The sequence below is a fragment of the Bidens hawaiensis genome, unplaced genomic scaffold (genome assembly GCF_021521415.1).
Source record: "Bidens hawaiensis isolate Kalapana, Puna unplaced genomic scaffold, B.hawaiensis_p1.1 tig00010467_1, whole genome shotgun sequence".
Taxonomy (NCBI): Eukaryota; Viridiplantae; Streptophyta; class Magnoliopsida; order Asterales; family Asteraceae; genus Bidens; species Bidens hawaiensis.
In genome coordinates, this window is record NW_027491799.1 from 567,605 (window position 1) to 586,999 (window position 19,395).

At 34.3% G+C, this 19,395-nt stretch overlaps 1 protein-coding gene and 2 pseudogenes across 3 annotated transcripts; 2 read left to right on the plus strand and 1 right to left on the minus strand.

Moving 5' to 3' along the window:
- The first annotated feature begins 2,888 nt into the window (after nt 1-2,888).
- LOC143535382 (transcription factor MYB114 pseudogene) lies at nt 2,889-5,235 on the plus strand (annotated as a pseudogene). Its single transcript, XR_013135707.1, has 3 exons — nt 2,889-3,111; nt 3,178-3,307; nt 4,900-5,235. The product of XR_013135707.1 is annotated as a transcription factor MYB114 pseudogene (transcript).
- A 2,425-nt stretch (nt 5,236-7,660) lies between these two features.
- LOC143535359 (uncharacterized) lies at nt 7,661-12,942 on the plus strand. The gene is made up of 8 exons (XM_077029639.1): nt 7,661-7,746; nt 9,521-9,680; nt 9,797-9,897; nt 9,988-10,773; nt 10,883-11,011; nt 11,174-11,455; nt 11,813-11,869; nt 12,700-12,942. The coding sequence occupies exons 1-8, from the start codon at nt 7,681-7,683 to the stop codon at nt 12,868-12,870; spliced, it is 1,752 nt and encodes a 583-aa protein (XP_076885754.1). The 5' UTR covers nt 7,661-7,680; the 3' UTR covers nt 12,871-12,942.
- Nucleotides 12,657-14,983, minus strand: LOC143535360 (exocyst complex component EXO70B1-like; annotated as a pseudogene). The gene is made up of 2 exons (XR_013135700.1): nt 13,356-14,983; nt 12,657-12,736 (listed from the first exon to the last, which is right to left on the minus strand). The product of XR_013135700.1 is annotated as an exocyst complex component EXO70B1-like (transcript).
- Nucleotides 14,984-19,395: the final 4,412 nt, after the last annotated feature.

A 19,395-nucleotide genomic window follows, 5' to 3' on the forward strand; every position in this document is an offset into this window, starting at 1 on the left:
CCCAAAATAATAAATGTATGAGATAACTAAATAAATCTTAAAGAGACTTAACCAAGTATGTAGTTCTTATTGTTTTAGAACTAACAACGACCGTTAAGCGAGTGTTCGGTTTAGTCGGTCCAAACTTTGTTATAGGATCAAGTTGGATTCAACATTCCGAGTACTTTGTGAAAATAATTAAAATCAGTTATAAAGTATTTTTAAAGAAGTATATAAGCTTTAATGGTTAAAAACACGCTTGTGTGTCTTAAGCGAGTAAACTTGGTTTCGTTCGGTTTGGTTCGGTTTTTATCTTGGAATAAGGCCAAGAATGGTTACCACATGTCCAAACATCATAGAACTTGTAAAATAATTTATAAATAATAATACCAAAGTCTTACATACAAAAAGCCAACAACAAAGTCTTTAAACGAAAGTTCGGATCTTGTTTCGGGATAAGACCGAGGTTAGATTCTACAAACCCATAACCATGGAACTAATTAAAATGGTTTTTAGAAACTCAAATCTTACATAAAACATGTTTATACAACTATTTAAACAAACTAGTAAACAAGAGTTCGGCTTTCGGTTTGGAGCTATTTACGGAATAACCGAGGCTAGTCTCTACAAACCCATAACCATGGAACTCAAAATGTAAAATAGGACTAAGATAAGCAGAAGTTAAACAAGTATAACAAGTTTGATGGTTAGATGCGGAAAATATATATAATCAAGGACTACTACGAGTCCTCCATGTAGCTTTGTCTTATGGGCCGGACACTTAACCGACCGAGACCGGAGAAATGCCCACCGAAGGTACAAAGGGTGCTATTATATATATGTTGTATAACAATCTTCAAGTATAAATAAGTGTTAATAAGTTGATTATAATGTAAGACTATGGTCAGTTTGACTTTGGAAAGTCAAACTGCCAAAAAAATATGAAGAACACCTTTGAATGCTTGAGAATTGGAAGAGAAAGAGATGAATGAGCAAGGATTAATGAAGGGGATAGGGGTGTATATATAGGGTGGGTTGAAAGGGTCAAGCATGGGGTGTGATATCAAGGTTTGCATGCAAGAGGGGTCAAGACAAGTCACAAAACAACAACAACAAAAAAAGACGGGGCTGGTCTGCTGCTGATCTGCTGTTGGTCAGCACGTCAGTTCGCGTCCGGAAGTTCGTTTTTGATGTATCTTGAGCGTTTTAAGTCCGTTTTCGAACCCGTAAAATGGGTTTTTCAAATTAGACAAGCGGGAATGTTTTAGTAACATAAAATCCAATATTTTATATATTTGAAATGTTCGGAATATAAATCGGGTCGGTTTACAACGTAAAAACAAATACAAAATAAATACAATTTGACCCGAAATCGAGAGATCTCACACTTAACATGTATCTTGGCCTTTTGGCAGGCTAAATTAGTTTGTAAGCCGAGGTGGATCTATTAGGTAGTGACGTGGACTTGTAAATTAATTATTCACCGTGAAACTTGACATGTTTCGCATCCCCAACATAAGGAATTTCATGGCTTTCAGTGTCATGGGCGCTGGCTGTCTGGCCAAGTATGTAGCCTGCTTTGCCAACAAGTCTAAAATACGCTGCTCTGACTTGCTAATTTCTAAAACGTCAGAATTTAGTAATATCATATCTAAATCGGTAAAAAAAATAAATCAACTTTGTCTTCCTCGGTGTTCCTCTTTTTTTTTCCTCCCTTATTTTTCACATACGCATCCTGTTTATTTGTATTTATAAGTTATATTTATTTATTTATTTTGTTGTTGTGGATTAAAGTACAAAACTGATCACTCAAATGAGAGGTTGGCAATTTAGTGGGACCAAATTGTAAAAACATGAGTGATTGTTACTTTTGAGAGCTACTTTCACCGACATCATGACCCCATTGGTCAATCCGATGACCTTTGTATTGTTCGGAAAATTAAGGTAGTTAACATGATCATAGGGTCAATATCTAACTATCTTCCTTTAGCCACTGCCGACTAGTAGTTAGGAGCGACAAATTCGTTGTCAAAAACATGAGTCAAGCATACTTATAAATTGAGTATGGCGACGGGTGTCATCGTCAGTGGCTAACAGGTAGATGGTGATGAAAAACATTGGTTGTGGTTGCTCGCCCATTTGACCTATTTTAGGTTAGCAAGTGTTAAAAAAGTGATCTATTTAGGCTCGTTGTTCAGCTTGAGTAAATCCCAACTAACACGTTGTCTACCCAAATGAACCCATATGCAAATGTTATGAGTCAAGCATATTAGTTTTAAATATTATTGCCGTATGTAATACTATTTAAGAGAGAAAAGTGAGCCAACGCACTCGGGCACTAATAAAACTTGTGATTAATCTTATCATCATCACCATCATTTCACCTAATCTATAAATAAAACATAATTTCAACCTAACAATTTGGTGTCATACTCTTGTTTGCACTTTAATGAGAAAACCAAATGTCTTATCACCAAATACTTGCTAGTGGTAACAATAGTAAGATGAGCATTGTTACAAATTGTCCTTCAAATATAGATGCTTCCAAGAGGTGACAGCAACAGCAATAAAAGGGTGTCTGAGGTTGTTTATTAAAAATGAATAAGTTGTTAGTGATTTCTTATAAAAATGATTATTTGTTATTTACCTTTTTCATGCTTTAATACCTATGTATCAGTTTTTAGTTGAGAACGGATAGACACGTCTATCTATTGCTAGTCTCATTAGTCTATACATCTTTTTTTGGTATAACAGTACATAAGACGGTTATTTTCTTGCATAACAACCTTGTTTTCTCTCTCATATTATATTCGCTAGCACCACGTACAAGTGTTCATGCGGTTCCATAGTTCTCTACTTAAAACTGGTTCTATATTTAACTTGCCCATATCACCATATGTGTGTAATCAGCAAGCAGACAAAACATATGCAATCATTCACGTATTGCATATAAATGATACCTATGTCACTTGCTCACCAAGAAACACATACAATCAATGGATTCAAAGACAAACAAATCCAAAAGTAAAGTAAATAGTAGGGGAGCATGGACAGCAGAAGAAGATGAAAAGCTAGCCGAAGCTATCGAGATACACGGTCCTAAAAGGTGGACCGTTGTTGCAGCTAAAGCAGGTACAAATACGAAACTTAAGCACATGAACACCTGTGATTAACAAGTAAACCGCGTATGGTTTGCAGGTTTGCAAAGGTGTGGCAAGAGTTGTAGGCTAAGATGGCTAAACTATTTGAGACCCAATATCAAGAGAGGCAATGTATCTGATCAAGAAGAGGACTTGATTATTAGGCTTCATAAACTTTTAGGAAACAGGTTTGATCATTATTTTTTTAATAACACTTAAATTTTCATTGCTAAACTCAAAAAAAAAAAAAAAAAAGAAAAAGAAAGAAAGAAAAAATACAATAATTGAATAAAGTGGCAGGTAAGCGGGCAACAAACTGCATCGTAACCCCCTTTTGAATAGCAAACCCGATCAAATTAAAATTTTAGACAATTTATGAATCTTAGAATTTTTTACCAAACTGGTGTTGGTGGAAAAAGTATTTACCATTTTGGTGTTTTATAAAATCTATTTACCAAACTAGTGTTTTCCTTTATTTTCTATTCACCTTTTATTATTAAATCATCATATTAGAGTTTCTTTTTTATTATTTTTATATTAGTTAACCTTTTTTTTATATTTTATCAACAAAACTTTTCTTATCTTTTTTTTATCTCGTTGCTATTCTTTTTATTTCTTTTTTCAATTGTTTTCAAATGTATTTATTTTTTGTTTTTATTTAAATATATTCATTTTACGAATTTTATTTTTTAGGTTTAGTTTCGAGACTTTGACGAACCTAACTGATACCGATCAAATCCACGTCGAATAATCACCGCAACGTCTATGTTTTACCAAATTATGTTATTTTTTTGTTTTAAATATGTTCATTTACGAATTTATTTTTGGGTTAAGTTCCAGTACGGTAACGAACCTAACTGGTACCGATGTTCTGGATTCTTTTCGTTTTAAATATGTTCAGTGTAGCATATTCAGTTTATTTTACACATTTTTTTAAAATTTGTTTATTGTTGTAGAGATCGGTAGCGACTCAACTTCATTTAGCATTTTTGCCCTTTTTTTGTGTTCTTTGAATTTCATATTTTTCTTTATATTTGATATTGAGATTCGTGGCTCGTAGCAGGTTAAGTTTTAATATTGGTTACCTTTTTATGTTTCTTATTTCATTTTGAATTTATTTAGATGATTTATTATTTTTTATTCTACAATAGTAGATAAAAAATAAAATAAGAGGAAAAGAATTATAACAATTAGTGAAAATACAAAAAAAAAGAAAGAAAAGAAAAAAAAAAGAAGATACTGGATTGATGGATAAAAATATACATAAGCATTATGTTATAAAAAATAAATAATCGATTAACTAAATAAAAAAAAATTAAAAGGCTCCAATAAAATAATTTAAAAATAAAGATGAATATAAAATAAATGCAAAACACTAGTTTGATAAATAGTTTTCATGAAACACTAAAACAGTAAATATTTTTTTCACCAACACTACTTTGGTAAAAAATTCATGAATCTTGTACTTGGTTAGCTATTGTCTACTTATCACTAGATGTTAGAGTAGTTCACAACTATCATTATTAGTACTTTTTTTATGATTATTTGCTTTGATTCTCTTAGCTTCATTTTATCTCATCAATTACTAAACTATATAAAAAAATTGTTTTTGAAGTTGGGGCCTTAGCAAGAGCAGCCTCTTAATTTTCGGGGATAGATGTAATGTCCCCATCGCATCCTCCCAAGACCTTCGATGGCTATGCTATGAGTGAGATTGTAGTATGTTTGTTTGTTTGTTATTTTTGGTTAATTGTTCTTGTCTACTAAAAATGATGATTAGGTGGTCACTAATTGCTGGAAGACTACCGGGTCGAACGGATAATGAGATCAAGAACTATTGGAATTCTCATTTAAGCAAAAAAAAAGGAAATGATGGAAAAACAAACCTGTAGCTATTCAACAAGAGATTGCGCAAAATCAAGTGGGAGGAGCGCGGTAGAGATAGGTGACGCGGAGATGAAAAAAGAGGTTGTTACCGCCATAAACGAACATGGAGTTGAATGTTCAATGGTCAAGTTCAATGTCGATGAGTTTTTTGATTTCTCAAATGAAGATCCTTTTAACTTTGGATTGGGTTAACAGGTACCTTGAAGGTACTGGTTGTGTGTTCCTTTAGGAAACTTTTACTTTTAACTTTGTATATTTCTAGAAATTATATATGGTGTAATAAAGTTAAATAATGGTATGCATATCATGTTATTAAAAATATTAAACCAGTTTCAAACAAACATTACATGAGTAGGCCAAAATTAAAGTTGGATTCTGGAAATTAGCATACACTGGGACACATAATAGCACAAACATCTCTGAATGATTTAAAATAATAATAATAATAATAAAGAATCAATTGAATCTTGGGTCATTGGCTTCAATAGAACCAAAATCATATATTAGGTGAGGTATTAAAATCAAAGGAAATAACATGGAGTTGATTCAAGAGTATGTGAATTTGTATTTAAAGCGGTGAGCTAGAAAATGACCCGACTTAGAATGAGCATAACTTTTGATCTGCTTTGAGTTATGGGACCACCAGAAAAGGTCTTAACGATCCGGATGTAGTCACAAACAGCCATAGGCAGTTAGTCCTAACCTTAAGAGCCTAATTCCATCGTATGGAGCGTCGATTTTGGTATTGACGGTTTTTCTTCAAGTTTAGCAATTTTATTTTATTCCGTTTTTGTTGCGAACCTCTAAATTTATTAATTCACATGTTTATTTGTGCAGTTATTTTCAATCAAAGTTTATCAATATTGAATTCTGAATAATATTTGGTTTACCAAATTCCCTATAAAAAGGATGTTGTAAGAGTTTAAGAAATTGAAATATTAGATTTCCTCTGTGTACTTCCCCTTGCAGGCCTATTTTATTACAAGCCCAATAACTTTATTACCCTTAAGTCCTTAACTCAAATATGGCCTTCTGGGATACATATATGACCCCCCCCCCTCCCCCCCCTCCTTTTTTTTGGGTTAAAAAGATAGGTAATAGAAGTTAAAAGGGCTATTTTGGAGATACTTTACCACTTAAATGTCAAGTTGGTTAGTCTCAACTGTAACAAAATAGTTTCATAAAGTGTGAAATAACCACTTAAATATTTTGTCTGAAGGAACATAACTTACAATCTGTTGATTGAATCCAATATCTTCAGACATAAAGATTTGATATTAAATGGATCATATTTTGCAGCAGCCTCCACGTGAAAATAACTCACTTTAATCTAAACCCGACCCAAACATAATGCGTTAAACAAAGCCCTCTATGCGTCAGGTAAGAACTCAACCCAAACCATACTTCTAACTCCCTCCCAAGTAGTTAACGTGAATTTATAAAGACGTAAAGACACGAATGCTTAAGTCAACAAACATAAAGTAATGGTTGGGTTAAATTTAATTTCAACATAAAAATAGTTCACTTTAAGTCATTAACACGCACCAAATGGGAAGTCCAAAATTAAGAAATCAAAAAGTCATTAAGGGTCCATCTTTCCCAAATGATGGAAGAACTATTGTTACAACCAAGAATGAATTGTTATAAATAGAATTTCTTACAATCTTGAATCCTAAGACAAACCAAAATACAATGTAAGGACAGGAAATGGTATGGTGAATGCTTCATGCTTGTGAATAGTGTGAGAATTTGGATGTTAAAGATGGACCGAAATGGAAGCACAAATTATAGGTTGATCCAGAGATGAGGCACGACCCCGTGCCGTTGACTTTTTTGCATTTGTCTTATACTGAACAATTTTAGAGTTGAAATCGTACAAGCGGCATGGGGAAGTCTCGAGGGTGACACTGTCCAAGTCAACTAAGTGCGGGGTCGATTCAACTTTGTCTTCAATTGGAGCTTGAGACACGAGAGCGTGTCTGATCATGAAGCTGATTTCTTGCAAAAACCTAGTTATAGCACGAAAACACTTGTTTTTGTCTTTTGTGCCCCGTTTTCGTCCGGAAACCATAAGTAAGTAAATAAATGACTTACCTATCTATTAAATTCATACAAGAAAATGACTAAAACAATAAAGCTAAGCTCCGATTAATAAAAAGCATACGTTCAATTATACACGCATCAATATTTTTCATAAACTTACAAAAATTAAAATCCTCAATCATGTTCTCTATACCATAGACATCCATCATGCTCTCTAAAATTTTAGCATGTACTTGAAACATCTTTAATAGGTGAGACAACGAGAGGACAATTACGTCAATTCACACCCAGTTCAGTATTACACTATACTAGCTATACATACATACGGACACCATCCCACATTATATGACAACCCAATTTATAAACCACTTTCACGTCCGAAACTGAAATCAATATCAAATCAATTTCTTTTTCTAATAATCAAATTCCACAAATACCCTTCAATCCCAAATCACAATTGTGCTTGAATCACCTCACGAATCAATCAAAATTGGTACCAATTGGAACAGGTAATTGAATTGAATTGAATTGAATTGATTAGGTTTTGGGTACTGAAATTGGATGCAATGTGAAGCGTAATTTGATGGGTTTTGATTGCTTTAGGTTTGAATTTGAGGTGGAATGTTATTACATGGAAACAGTGGTAGCAGGTGAACGTAATCGGATTGCTGATCCAGTTGTGTATAAGCTTGCCCGGGTAATTTGTGTTTCAGTTTGTTAATTGCAGCGTGAATTGAATATTTAATTCTGTAAAATGTAATATTTAATTGAAGATTGTGTAAAACAGTTGACCTTTTTACATTAATATTGAATTGAGCTGAAAAGAATAAGGTTTTGATTAGGGGTGAACAAACGGGTCTTACCCGGGTACCCGACCCTGACCCGGTTAGTGGTAAATGAATGGGTCTGATTGGTTCAGGTTTTGCGGGTCTTACTGACCTGGGAACCGAATCTATTGTAATATAATGGGTCTGGTCGGTTCAGGTCTTACCGATTTATGCTCATTGCTAGGAGTGAACAAAGGGGTCTTACCTGCAATACCCCGGTACCCGACCCTGACCTGGTTAGTGGTAAATGAATGGGTCTGGTCTTGTGGGTCTTACACGGTTTATGCTCACCCCTATTGGAGCAAACGGGTCTTACCCGAGTACCCGAACCTGACCTGGTTAGTGGTCAATGAATGGGTCTGATCGGTTCGAGTTGTGTAGGTCTTACCGGGTTTATGCTCACCCGTATAGGTGCAAACGGGTCTTACTGACCCAGGAACAGAATCTATTGTAATATAGTGGGTCTGGTCGGTTCGGGTCTTGCGGGTCTCACCTGGTTTATGCTCATTGCTAGGGTGCTAGTTTTGATAATCTAGTAATGCTACGAGCCAGCGAGTTTGAGGTTTAGACTTGTGTTTAGAAGTTTCTTTAACAAGTCACTTAAAGAAGTTTTGAGTAAAATTTAATCATTTTACAGTTTGAGCTGAAATGATTATGGACTTATGGTTTTATATAAGACATAAGAAGATTAAGCAAATAATAATGCACTGGATCTTTGTAGTATGGTTCTACTCATCTGTCTAATAAGTGGCATATCATGCATGAATCATGATGAGTGTTATAATCTTTGATTGTATCTCAAAGTTTTAATAAAGAATTGGGGCCTTTAAATATACAAAGAGCTTTCTGCCTGTCGTCATGACACTAAGAGAAGATAAAATAAAATCACTTAAGCATAGCACTTACTAGAGCTATAGTGCTACTATCGAAATTGCTGGCTTTAAACCAGATATGTTGTTATTTTCCTGTAAAAGGTTGACTCTATCCCTGAGGATAGAGAAGTTGCTTCTAGAGAGACCCTCGGCTCCAAAACACACAACAGACGAATAAACAGATCTAAAAGATATAAAAGTAAAAGGCTACCAATAACGAAAGAAGTGATGAAAGAGTAACATGGTAAAAATATAAATACAAGAAGGCAATTACTTGTAAAGTCTACATAAAGATACCCTAGATATCTGATGCAAGGATGTATTTTATTATTTTCATTTTTTAAACCAGAAGGCAAGATAGTTGAGATTTTTGGGCACGCGTATCTCTATATAAGTTATGCATTTTTTCAGTACTTTTAACTTCCATTTCATATTTCACTTTTCTTTCAAGTTTCATCTCACACAAAAAGATATCATAGACCTCCTATACAAACTCTTTTAAGCATTATTGGGAGTTCTAAATGACATTTCGGTTTTTACCCATTGGATTTGTTAACTTTAGAATACGTTATTTGCCATTTCCGTCCCTCATAATGTTACATGATAGTATAATATTAACATAATCATCAATAATTCATTATTACCAAACACCAATCACTCTCATATGCCTTTGCTGATTTCTTCTCCAGGATGTTGCCAATTGTATATTGTATGTCTTCTTATCACAGTGAACGCCAGTGGTGGTTTATTTGATGTGTTGTTTACTCAACAGGTTGTCGGTGATGGGATATACATACCTGCAACTGATGATGAAGTGATGAAAGCTGAAGACTTGATTGATCACAAGAATTCACTTCAGTATGTTCTGGACAACAGTCATACTGCAGTCTGCACTTCAAATGATGACACTTTTGATCAGGATTTTCTTGAAGGTCAATCTACTGGTTTCTTTACCTAATGTGTTTTCATTTTCTGTTTACCTTTGGTTCTACCTTCATGCTTATACTTCTTCTATATGATAAAAAAAATTAAAAAAAAATCATCACAGACATCTTGAAATTCGAGGACCCTTCAAGTCAAGGAGAAAAATCAGATGCAGTAGTAGTTGACACAACAGTTGACCTAGGGAAACTGAATCCCCAATTTGAGGTATCGTGTTGTTTTGAACATCACGTAAGCTTATTTTCACTTATTTACCGATAGTTGAGGTGCTTATTCTGCATTCATATTGAACTGCAGGAGGCTACTCAATCAGAGTCAACCCCTGTTGACCAATACGGAGAACCAGACAATGTGCCAGGATCAGCCGAGAGTGAACCGTCATCTTCAACCGTATCTGACAGTTGGAAACCTGATTTCTCTAAGCTGAAAGGGGAGATAAGTTTAGACAATCTTTCAGTTAAAGAACTTCAGACAACTTTTAAGGCTACATTTGGTAGGGAAACTTCTGTTAAGGACAAACAGTGGCTCAAAAGAAGGATATCCATGGGTTTGTCTAGTTCTTGTGACGCTTCTGTTACCACTTTTGATATCAAAAATCACAAAGTGAAAAAGAAAGAAAAAATAGAGCATGATAATAATAAAGATGAGAACCGTCACAAGGGTTCTTTCACTGGACTTAAAGGACGAAATACTAGTCGTGATAATAAAACTCCGGTTGTTCAAACTCAAACTATGGAGTATCATTTCAGTGGCAGCAGAAAGAGTGTGAAAAGTGATGCACGCAAGCGTCATATTGCTTTTGAAGTTGATAATCAGGGAAATAAAAGAGTTAGGAAGCCCACAAGGCGGTATATTGAAGAAGTTTCAGAATCCGATACACGGGAATTTAGTGGAAGACCGGTTTCTTCTGTTAGAAGTTCTGGAAATGGGCCACGAACTCGGGTCAGGTCCATTCATAATATCCAGCCCGTTAGGAGACCACTTGTTACTCGTCAGGATTCTCTTGGAGGTTCTGGGGTTGAAATCCCGTATGTTTCTAGGATCCGAAGAGGCCGCCCAAGAGAAAACTTCATGGCTCTTATGGTAATGTTGAATTACTAAATAATTGTGCATGATGATTTAATGCTTGTTTGTAGTCAGACTTAGATTTGACTTTTTTTTTTGCTTGCTTAATTTGTTCATTTAATTGTAGAAATTTCAACCCTATGGAATGGGAAGGGCAGCAAGACTGGTAAAGAAGGCTCGTGATCCTCAGTCAGATAATGATATAGAGAACCAAGAACTCAAAGCTACACCGACTACTGGATGGCCTCAGAAGCTTGTAAGCATTTATATTTATTTTATTATTTATTATCGTTTTTTTATCATATACTGATATCATATATGTGATAAGATATATAGAATCTCCATCCAGTGTTATTTATGATTTTTAGTACCCTTATCACGTTGTGACTGTTATCTTCAATCTGTGCAGCTTATTAAGGAACATGGAGAAAATGAACAGTACTCGGAGCAATCAGCAGACCTGAACAATAATTCAGATGAAGGACATGTGGATTTGTATGCAGACATTGATTCAAATGAAAATATATTGACTGTGCCAACTGCAAAAGGGGGGATGAGGAGGAAACATCATAGACCATGGACTCTTAGTGAAGTTGTCAAGTTAGTTGAAGGTGTTTCTAGGCATGGTGCTGGCAGGTGGTCTAAGATAAAGAGGATTGCTTTTGCAAATTGTTCACATCGGACATCTGTTGATCTCAAGGTATGTTGTAGTTATGCTCATCGTTTATGTTTGTTTAGAGGTGGTAAGGTAAATAAAAATATTGGCACAAAAGAAAACAAGTCGAAAGTTGTCTGATGTGTATCCTTTAATGCATAAAGTCTCATTATATTCAAAATATTGATATTTTTAAAAATAATTTAACCAACACAATGTTTTGATAGAAGATTCAAATTTTTAGACAAATTGTATCTAAGGCAACCTAATCCGGCCAGTTTTGACTTGAATCTTTTTGGCTCATTTTGCCACTTCTAATGCTGCATCATAAATTTATACATATTCTTTGAGATGAACAAGATGACCATTTTCTTTGCACTGGCCAACTATTAAATTTTGCAGGACAAGTGGAGGAATCTTCTGAGAGCTAGTTTTGCACAGCTACCTGCTGAAAAAGGGGTAAGTAACCGTCTTTCATATGCTTTCATGTCTTGGGTATTTTGACCCATTTACTTATGAGTGGGCCAATTTAGGGTGTATGATTTTTGTCAAAGGAATCAAAAAAAGAATTAATTAAGGAATGGGTCGAACATGTCAAATGGGTCGAAAGTCGCACAAAGTCTTTTTTACTGCATAAAACTCTCAAGTCTATATCAATTTTATTCAAATGTTTAAACTATTGTAATAATATTGTTTTGTATTTATGATTATAGTAATCATTTATAACAATTAAAATTTGGCAGAAAAAGTGTTAACAGATCAATCGAACCCCATGCCACCCGTTTCTACCCGCACTTAAAATAAACCATTTCAAACCCATTAGCAAACCTATCGAACCTACATCTTACTGCCTTCAGTTGGCTTTAATTGGCCTGCTTTTGTTTTTGTTTCATTCATACATACTAAAGCTATACGGTAGGAGTAATAATTGCGCTTCCTTTTACAAATCTGAATATGGTACCTTACTGGAGTACCATCGGTATTCGGTGCTGTATTAATTGCTTTGCAGGCGTGAAATACCAAAAAAAAAACATTCATATAGATTTATTTGAAATAAACTACATGGTTGTGTTTCGAGTCCAAAGTATACAAAAGGAATGGACTAAGATCCTTTTTCAAAGGTGATCTCTTGACTAAATTTAACTTATTGCCTTTTCACTTTTTGGGTACTCTATATAATGCACAAGCCGTAACTGATTAGTCTTTAATTAACTGGTGCCATATGAGACGAGTCTTTATGTTTGCAGTGCCCAATGTTGGTTTGTCATATAATTATATTCTTGAAGCAGGTTCAAAATTCGAAGAAGCACTCGTCAATCCCGTTACCTGCACCAATTCTGTTAAGAGTGAGAGAGCTTGCAGAGATGCAATCCCAGGTGAGCCCGGTTTTAAAAGCAGTGAAATATGATGGACATAGCGGTCGTAGGCATGTAAATGATATAAAGTCTGGGTTTTTGTAATCGTGTAAATTGCTTGTTAAAGTTGGGATGGCTGAATTTAGAAATATGAATGTCTGGTTGGTTGTAATGATTGATGATGCCAGTCGATTTATTTCGGTTTAGATAGTTCAATCAATTGTAACGGGTTATAAACACCCATGTATCATAAAGTGATTAGCATCTATAAGCTCATTGGTTAGGAGTTATTTATATACCATCAAAGTTACATTACAAACAATAAGGTAAGAAATGGACATCGCCGGCACAACACAACTTTGTGGTTGAAAATGTAATATTTATGGGCGATTCTTCTCGTCCATGACACGCTATTAACGTTGAAATGCAAGTAACCTGGAGACATGGAATGCCTGTTTGCTACAACGAAAGAACTTAGAGACACTCATTTAGGCTATGTGTAGTGCTATGTGTAGTGGGGCGATTTTGAGAGAACTTAAAGACGCTCATTTAGGCTTCCGTAGATTTGAAAACAAATGAAAGAAATGTACCTCTTTGGTGATGAAACAATGGTGGTCATTTGCAATCATAGAAACCTTGGATGGTAGACTCAATATCTTCAACCGAGTACTTCACATATGCCTCCAACCGATGCATCTTCTTTACATGAACAAGAAAAGAACTATAAGCAGTCGACACCATTTCGACAATCAATTTACGAAGCTCCAACACGAGTCCAAAATCCGGGATAGCCACTTTCCCAAGATCCTTTTCCAGCCTCTCAAACTCACTGTTGAACCTCTTCAATCTATCTGCCAATTTTGCAACCCGAAAAGATATTATCTTAATCTTATTCAATCCCTCGTCTCTCAAACTCTTCAAAGCCACATCGAAAGTTAACTTCAGGTAGTCGGATCTCGCACATTCAAATTTGTCAAGCAACGTGTTAAAACTGTCATCCGCTACGATTTCTATCAACTCTGGGCGCGCTTGGATCTTCTGAATAATGTAATGGAAGTTGTTCATTTCAAAGAACCGACTAGCAGCTTGCTCGTTACATAGCTTTGATTTAACCTCTAAATTCGACACCAAGCTCGTTATAATCCAAACCACATGAAGTAATAAACCTCCAGCAGCATCCCCGGACGAAACATCAGGTAGAGACAATCTCAATCTCATCGACGTCTGCTTATGATCGCATAACTCATAAACATAACGCATCACATACTTCGACAGCCGATGAACCGGTTCACCACAAACCACCGGAGATTGCTCATTAACCAAAGAACTTTGAAACATTAGCAAAATTTCATTCGCCTTATCAGCAAGTTTCGGTAAAATCTGATCTACAACTTTCGTTTTAACAAAATCCGACGACTCTGAAGCATACAGATTATCAACTACCGGTATAAGATCAGATAACGTATCGTGCACGTCTAATATCCCAAACAACCTTTCAGATGCAGGACGAATGCAAGTTAACGCTTCCGCAGTGTCCAAAAGCTGGACATTACAATCCGTTACCGCATCCATTAAACACGAACCAACCGTTTCGTCTCCAAGGCCGTGAAATATCTCCTCACACAACCGCTTCTCGGTTACAAAATAATATCTGTAACAAATCTTTATTCCTTTAATCCACATTTTTATTTTCGGATCCAATACTCCCCACTCGAGTCTCCTGCAGCTGGTTTTGCTCATCTTCTCTATATTCAAACTACACAAAGCGGCACGAATAACGGACTTACGTTCGCTAACGTACGTCTTCAAACACTCGTGAATAAATCCAGCTGAATTTATCCTCATGGCGATGGCTTGGAGATCGTTAACCGCGTCCGCGGTTAGTGTATTACGGTTTACGTAATCATCTTCGTATATTAAGTAATTATTATTATTACCGGAAGCACTGTCCGTCATTGTTGTTGTATCCGTGTAAGTGTTAGGGTTTTGAGATGAGTTTGGAGTTGACTTTTAAAATATTGCGAAACTCGTCGGTTAGCCGAGACACGGCGATCCGCATGGTAGCTTCGGAGTCGGTAGAGGATATTGATAGTTGGATTTCGTCTACGGCGAGTAAATACGAGTCGATTTCTTCGCGGCGGTCGTCGAATATGAAGAGGTTCTGGTGGAGAGTAGAACTCCACCGGTGGATGATTTGTGTAGCGGAATCAGTCGTCATTGTATTAAATTATGTTTGTTTGTGTGCAAGTGATAATTAATGGATACAAATATTTTGAGTGAGTTGGTTTACATAAAAGAACGATCGATGGGTAGAGTGGACGTTAAGAAATTTGACCTCTTCTTCAAACTTAATCACACGTTCCTTTGTGACACGGCACAACTTAGACGTAGAATATTCTATATCATAATCTTATCTTAAATATATATAAAAGAAATTTGCCTAAATTCTCACCAAATTTTTTTATTTGTAAATAAAGTATTCTCATACATTTAATTTGAATTCACATGTATGGGTCTTACTAAATCCAGATATTTCTTTAACATAACATCTCATTATATTAAAAATTAATCTCATCAAATATTTAATATGAAATCCTATAAAATAGGAATATACTAAAAATTAATATCTGATTTTTTTTGAAAAAAAATATTATTTATAATTAAGAAACAACTATATAGAAAAAAAAGCGGGTCATAGGTCTCACCAAACCCATATATTATTAACTTACAATAAATAAAATTAAAATCCTAAAACATATATAAATATTATAAACGTAACGTAAAACAACCCCCAAAATATGAGGGATAAAAACTAGTTTATATATATATTTTTTGGATTTTAATTTTATTTATTGTAAGGAAATCAATAATTTACTTAGGATTTGATGATAAAAGGGTTTCACAAATAAATGAGATGTTATAACCCGATTTAAAACTATTTGGGTTTGGTGAGACTATAATATCTTTTTTTCTAAACATCGGATATTAATTTGTAGTATATCCGTATTTTATATGATTTGCATTTCAAATATTTAGTTATATTAGCTTTTAATTGAATGAGATCTTATAATCCGTTTAAGGCTATCTGGTTGGTGAGACCCATGCATGTGAATTCGGGTCAAAACAAGAAAAGCTTTCATTTACAAATAAAATAGTCTGGTGGTTTGAGAAAATGTAGAGAAATTTCGTTTATATATTTAAGATTATTATGATTAAATTACATAAAATATAAGTCTAGGTGGAACATGTCTTGATCTCATGTTTCCACGGTTAGAGATCTTCTTTAAGGAACATTCAAATAAAGGCTCTAGGGCCGGTTCAACGAATGTGGAGGCCTCAATCGAAACAAGATTTTGGGGCCATTTAATGACAATTGTTAAGAAAAAAAATTTGATTATAAAAAGTTTTGAACTCATAACCTCTACTTTAGTAACAACCAAACAATATCAATACATTACTTTGAGTTTACTTTACCCATTATGATATATTTATATATAATGTTTTTTTTTATGGATTTGGAGGCCATAATTAAGTGTGGCCTAAAACCCTAACTTGTTTTCGCTGTCCCACGAGCCATCCATGAAGGGCTCGAGACGGAAAGAAGAAAGCAATCCGATCAATTATTCCCAAGGCATGTTGGCGTTTATTGAGATGATACCTTATACTATAAACCAAGAGTATCAATAAGTAAGCTAAAAGAAGACATCAAATGATTCTTGTATTTATGGGCAAATAACGGAGGGAAAATGGGGAGGCTTGAATGGGAGATTGGTGTAGTTTATCATTTTGATTAATATTGTCCCTAGGTGTGATTGGTGTAGTTTATCATTTTGATTAATATTGTCCCTAAGTGTGATCCAAACTGGTGAAATTGTTAAATTGGTGTATTAACTTTGTGGAGGTTAGTTACTTGCTAACTCCCCTTTGAATTGAATAAAAGTTTGGCCACTCAAAAGAAAAAACATAAAATATAAAATATAAGTATTATATCAAATAGAAAGTTTGAAACTACAAAAATATCATTATGTTACAAGAAATTGTAAAAAAGTAATAAAAAATGAATTTAAACAATAAAGAAACCCTAAGAAAAAAGAAAAAGACGAGCAGAATGAGTAAACTTTTATGTGTGTAACATATGAAGAAATAATGAACTCTTTATCCCTCTGGCCTTATAAACATACGCTCCGGGTTTAGCCCCATCCCTCCTAAGTCCAAACTGGAACAACCCCAAACAGCTGAATCCTACACAAAACATATGAATAAGACAAAATCAGACAAAATGAAACAAAGAGAGACTGAATAATAGAATATGTAAATCAAATTGTAAGAGATTGAGTTTTAATATGGGTTTTGATACATTTGTAACAGCGTGCCATAAATTGCAAACCTATAATAATAATAATAATAATAATAATAATAATAATAACATTAACATGTTTGAATTAATATTAGAGCATCCATAACGCCAAACAAAACACTGTCTAGTTTTTCTATGAAGTCAATAACATTTACTTCAATAGTTCCTTCTCCTTATGCATGACCATACCAAACATATTCAATTATTTTGAGCCCAATACTAAACCAAAATCGTTTCGTAATAAATGTTATGTTCTCGTATATCAAACCCGTAAACCACATATCGATGATAATAATTAAATTTTGTCTAGCATATGTAAATGACTCGTAACCATTAATACAATTAAGCACGATTAAAAAGGGGCTTGATATTAGGATATTTCAATTTACCGGCAAACTTGTCCTTCCAATTAACGGTCGGATTTAAACATCATATGACTTCATTCATGCTAATTTAAGAATCAGGCCGGTGTCCAAATGCACGGTACCGAATCTCATGTCTTTTATTACGTACTTATGGAAAGCTTAGCAAGTAACCACATGTCATGAAATTTTGAACAATTAAATATTGCATATTATAAGTATTAAATGTTTTATGTGAAGTTTTAAAATAGATATATATTTTTATTTATAGACTAAAATAAATAACTTGTCATGTAATTTAATGGTGAGTCGGTACGAAAACTACAAATAATCGGAATATAATATTTAGGTACGAGAACTACAATAAATATCCGGCTACATAATCATGATGCAATGTACACATATGAGATCTCTAATACATCACTATGCAACAATATTGTTCATTCTTATTAACTACAGTAGAAACTCGATAAATTAATACTCGATTATTTAATAAACTCTCTAAGATAATATTTTTTGTCGGTCCTGACTCAGGGATAGGATGCTAAATTAATAATTCGCTAAAATTATAAGATAATACATTTTTGATAATTTCTTTAGACCCCATATAAAATATAAATTAATAATTCCTTATATATAGCATATTACATGAATGATTTATGAATGTTTCTTGAAAAATGACTCAATTGTCTTTTGTTTTTTGTTGAAATCAATTTCCCTTTGAATCTCGTCTCTAATTTTCCTAGGTCAGGAAATTTTGCCGGTTTGTCTCGCTTAACATCGCCTCTTTCGAGAGCAAGTGAGAGATGCTCTAAAGACCGCTTAACTGTATTCGATATTGTCGCTTAACTCACCTGCAAACCATAGTTACTATGAACCCATTCTTGCAATTGCTTTTGAGTGAGACTTGGATTATCCTTGTTGTGCTTGCATAATGCTCTTCGAATCTCGTTTGTCGTTGTTGTTTCTTTTCACACCTTTAAGATGGGAAGCCATGTTGTGTGTATGATTTGTTTGTGTTAACATATTTTGATCTTGTATTTATATTATAAATATTTTTAATGTCTATAAAGTGATACATTGAACAAAAAAAGCATAATAAGGTGGGAGATTGAAGGTTTCTTTCAAATTGGGCCGTTCATTTGATATACATGCATTGTATACAATAATTAAATGGAAGCTTGAAAGGTTTTTGTAAACTAAGTATTCTACTATAAATTAATAAAATATTAATTAATATATAAATTAATAATTATTAATTTATCGATTAATTAATAAATTTTGGTGGTCCCAAGTGTATTATTTTATAAAGTTTCTACTGTATATATGGTACAAATTCTTTAAATCATAAGTTATGTATTTACAGTATTTTTGACTTTTATTGGCTTTTCGACATCATGAACATTTTACCTAGCTGAAGGAACACCGATTTAACCTTTGGTCTACTTACTTGGTCCTTAGGTTGAGGTCAGGTACTTCCCACGGTAATCCGGTTAATCTGAGTGTAAGCACCTACAAAACAGAACGCTGTGAGCTCGTTACGAGAAGGAGGGGGGGGGGGGTTCTTCTCGTAACCACCCTTCGGCGTGAAAATCAGTATAAAAGATTGAATGAATAATGAATATCTGTTATTGCAGAGCAATAGTGAGTGCTCTCACCTTAAAGTTCGGATCCCTTTATCCTTGAGATTTGAGTGATATTTATAGCCGGATTAGAGGAGAGAAGCTATGGATCGTTTGCCATGACAGAAATCCCACCAATCAGAGAGTTCCCACATGCGTCTTATAGGGTGGTGGGTAAAATAGTTGACTGATGGTGATGCCTGTACTATATAGTACTGTTAGCTATGTGTTTTCATTCCTTTATTGGCTGGCCGTCCCTTTCATTAAAATACTTCTTTTTTGCACCATA

Bases quoted from the DNA above. Each gene is read 5' to 3' on its own strand.
- LOC143535359 (XM_077029639.1), top strand. From the start codon at position 7,681: ATGGAAACAGTGGTAGCAGGTGAACGTAATCGGATTGCTGATCCAGTT. The intron at 7,747-9,520 runs GTAATTTGTGTT...TTTACTCAACAG, and splicing joins TTGTGTATAAGCTTGCCCGG to GTTGTCGGTGATGGGATATA. The intron at 10,774-10,882 runs GTAATGTTGAAT...ATTTAATTGTAG, and splicing joins AAAACTTCATGGCTCTTATG to AAATTTCAACCCTATGGAAT.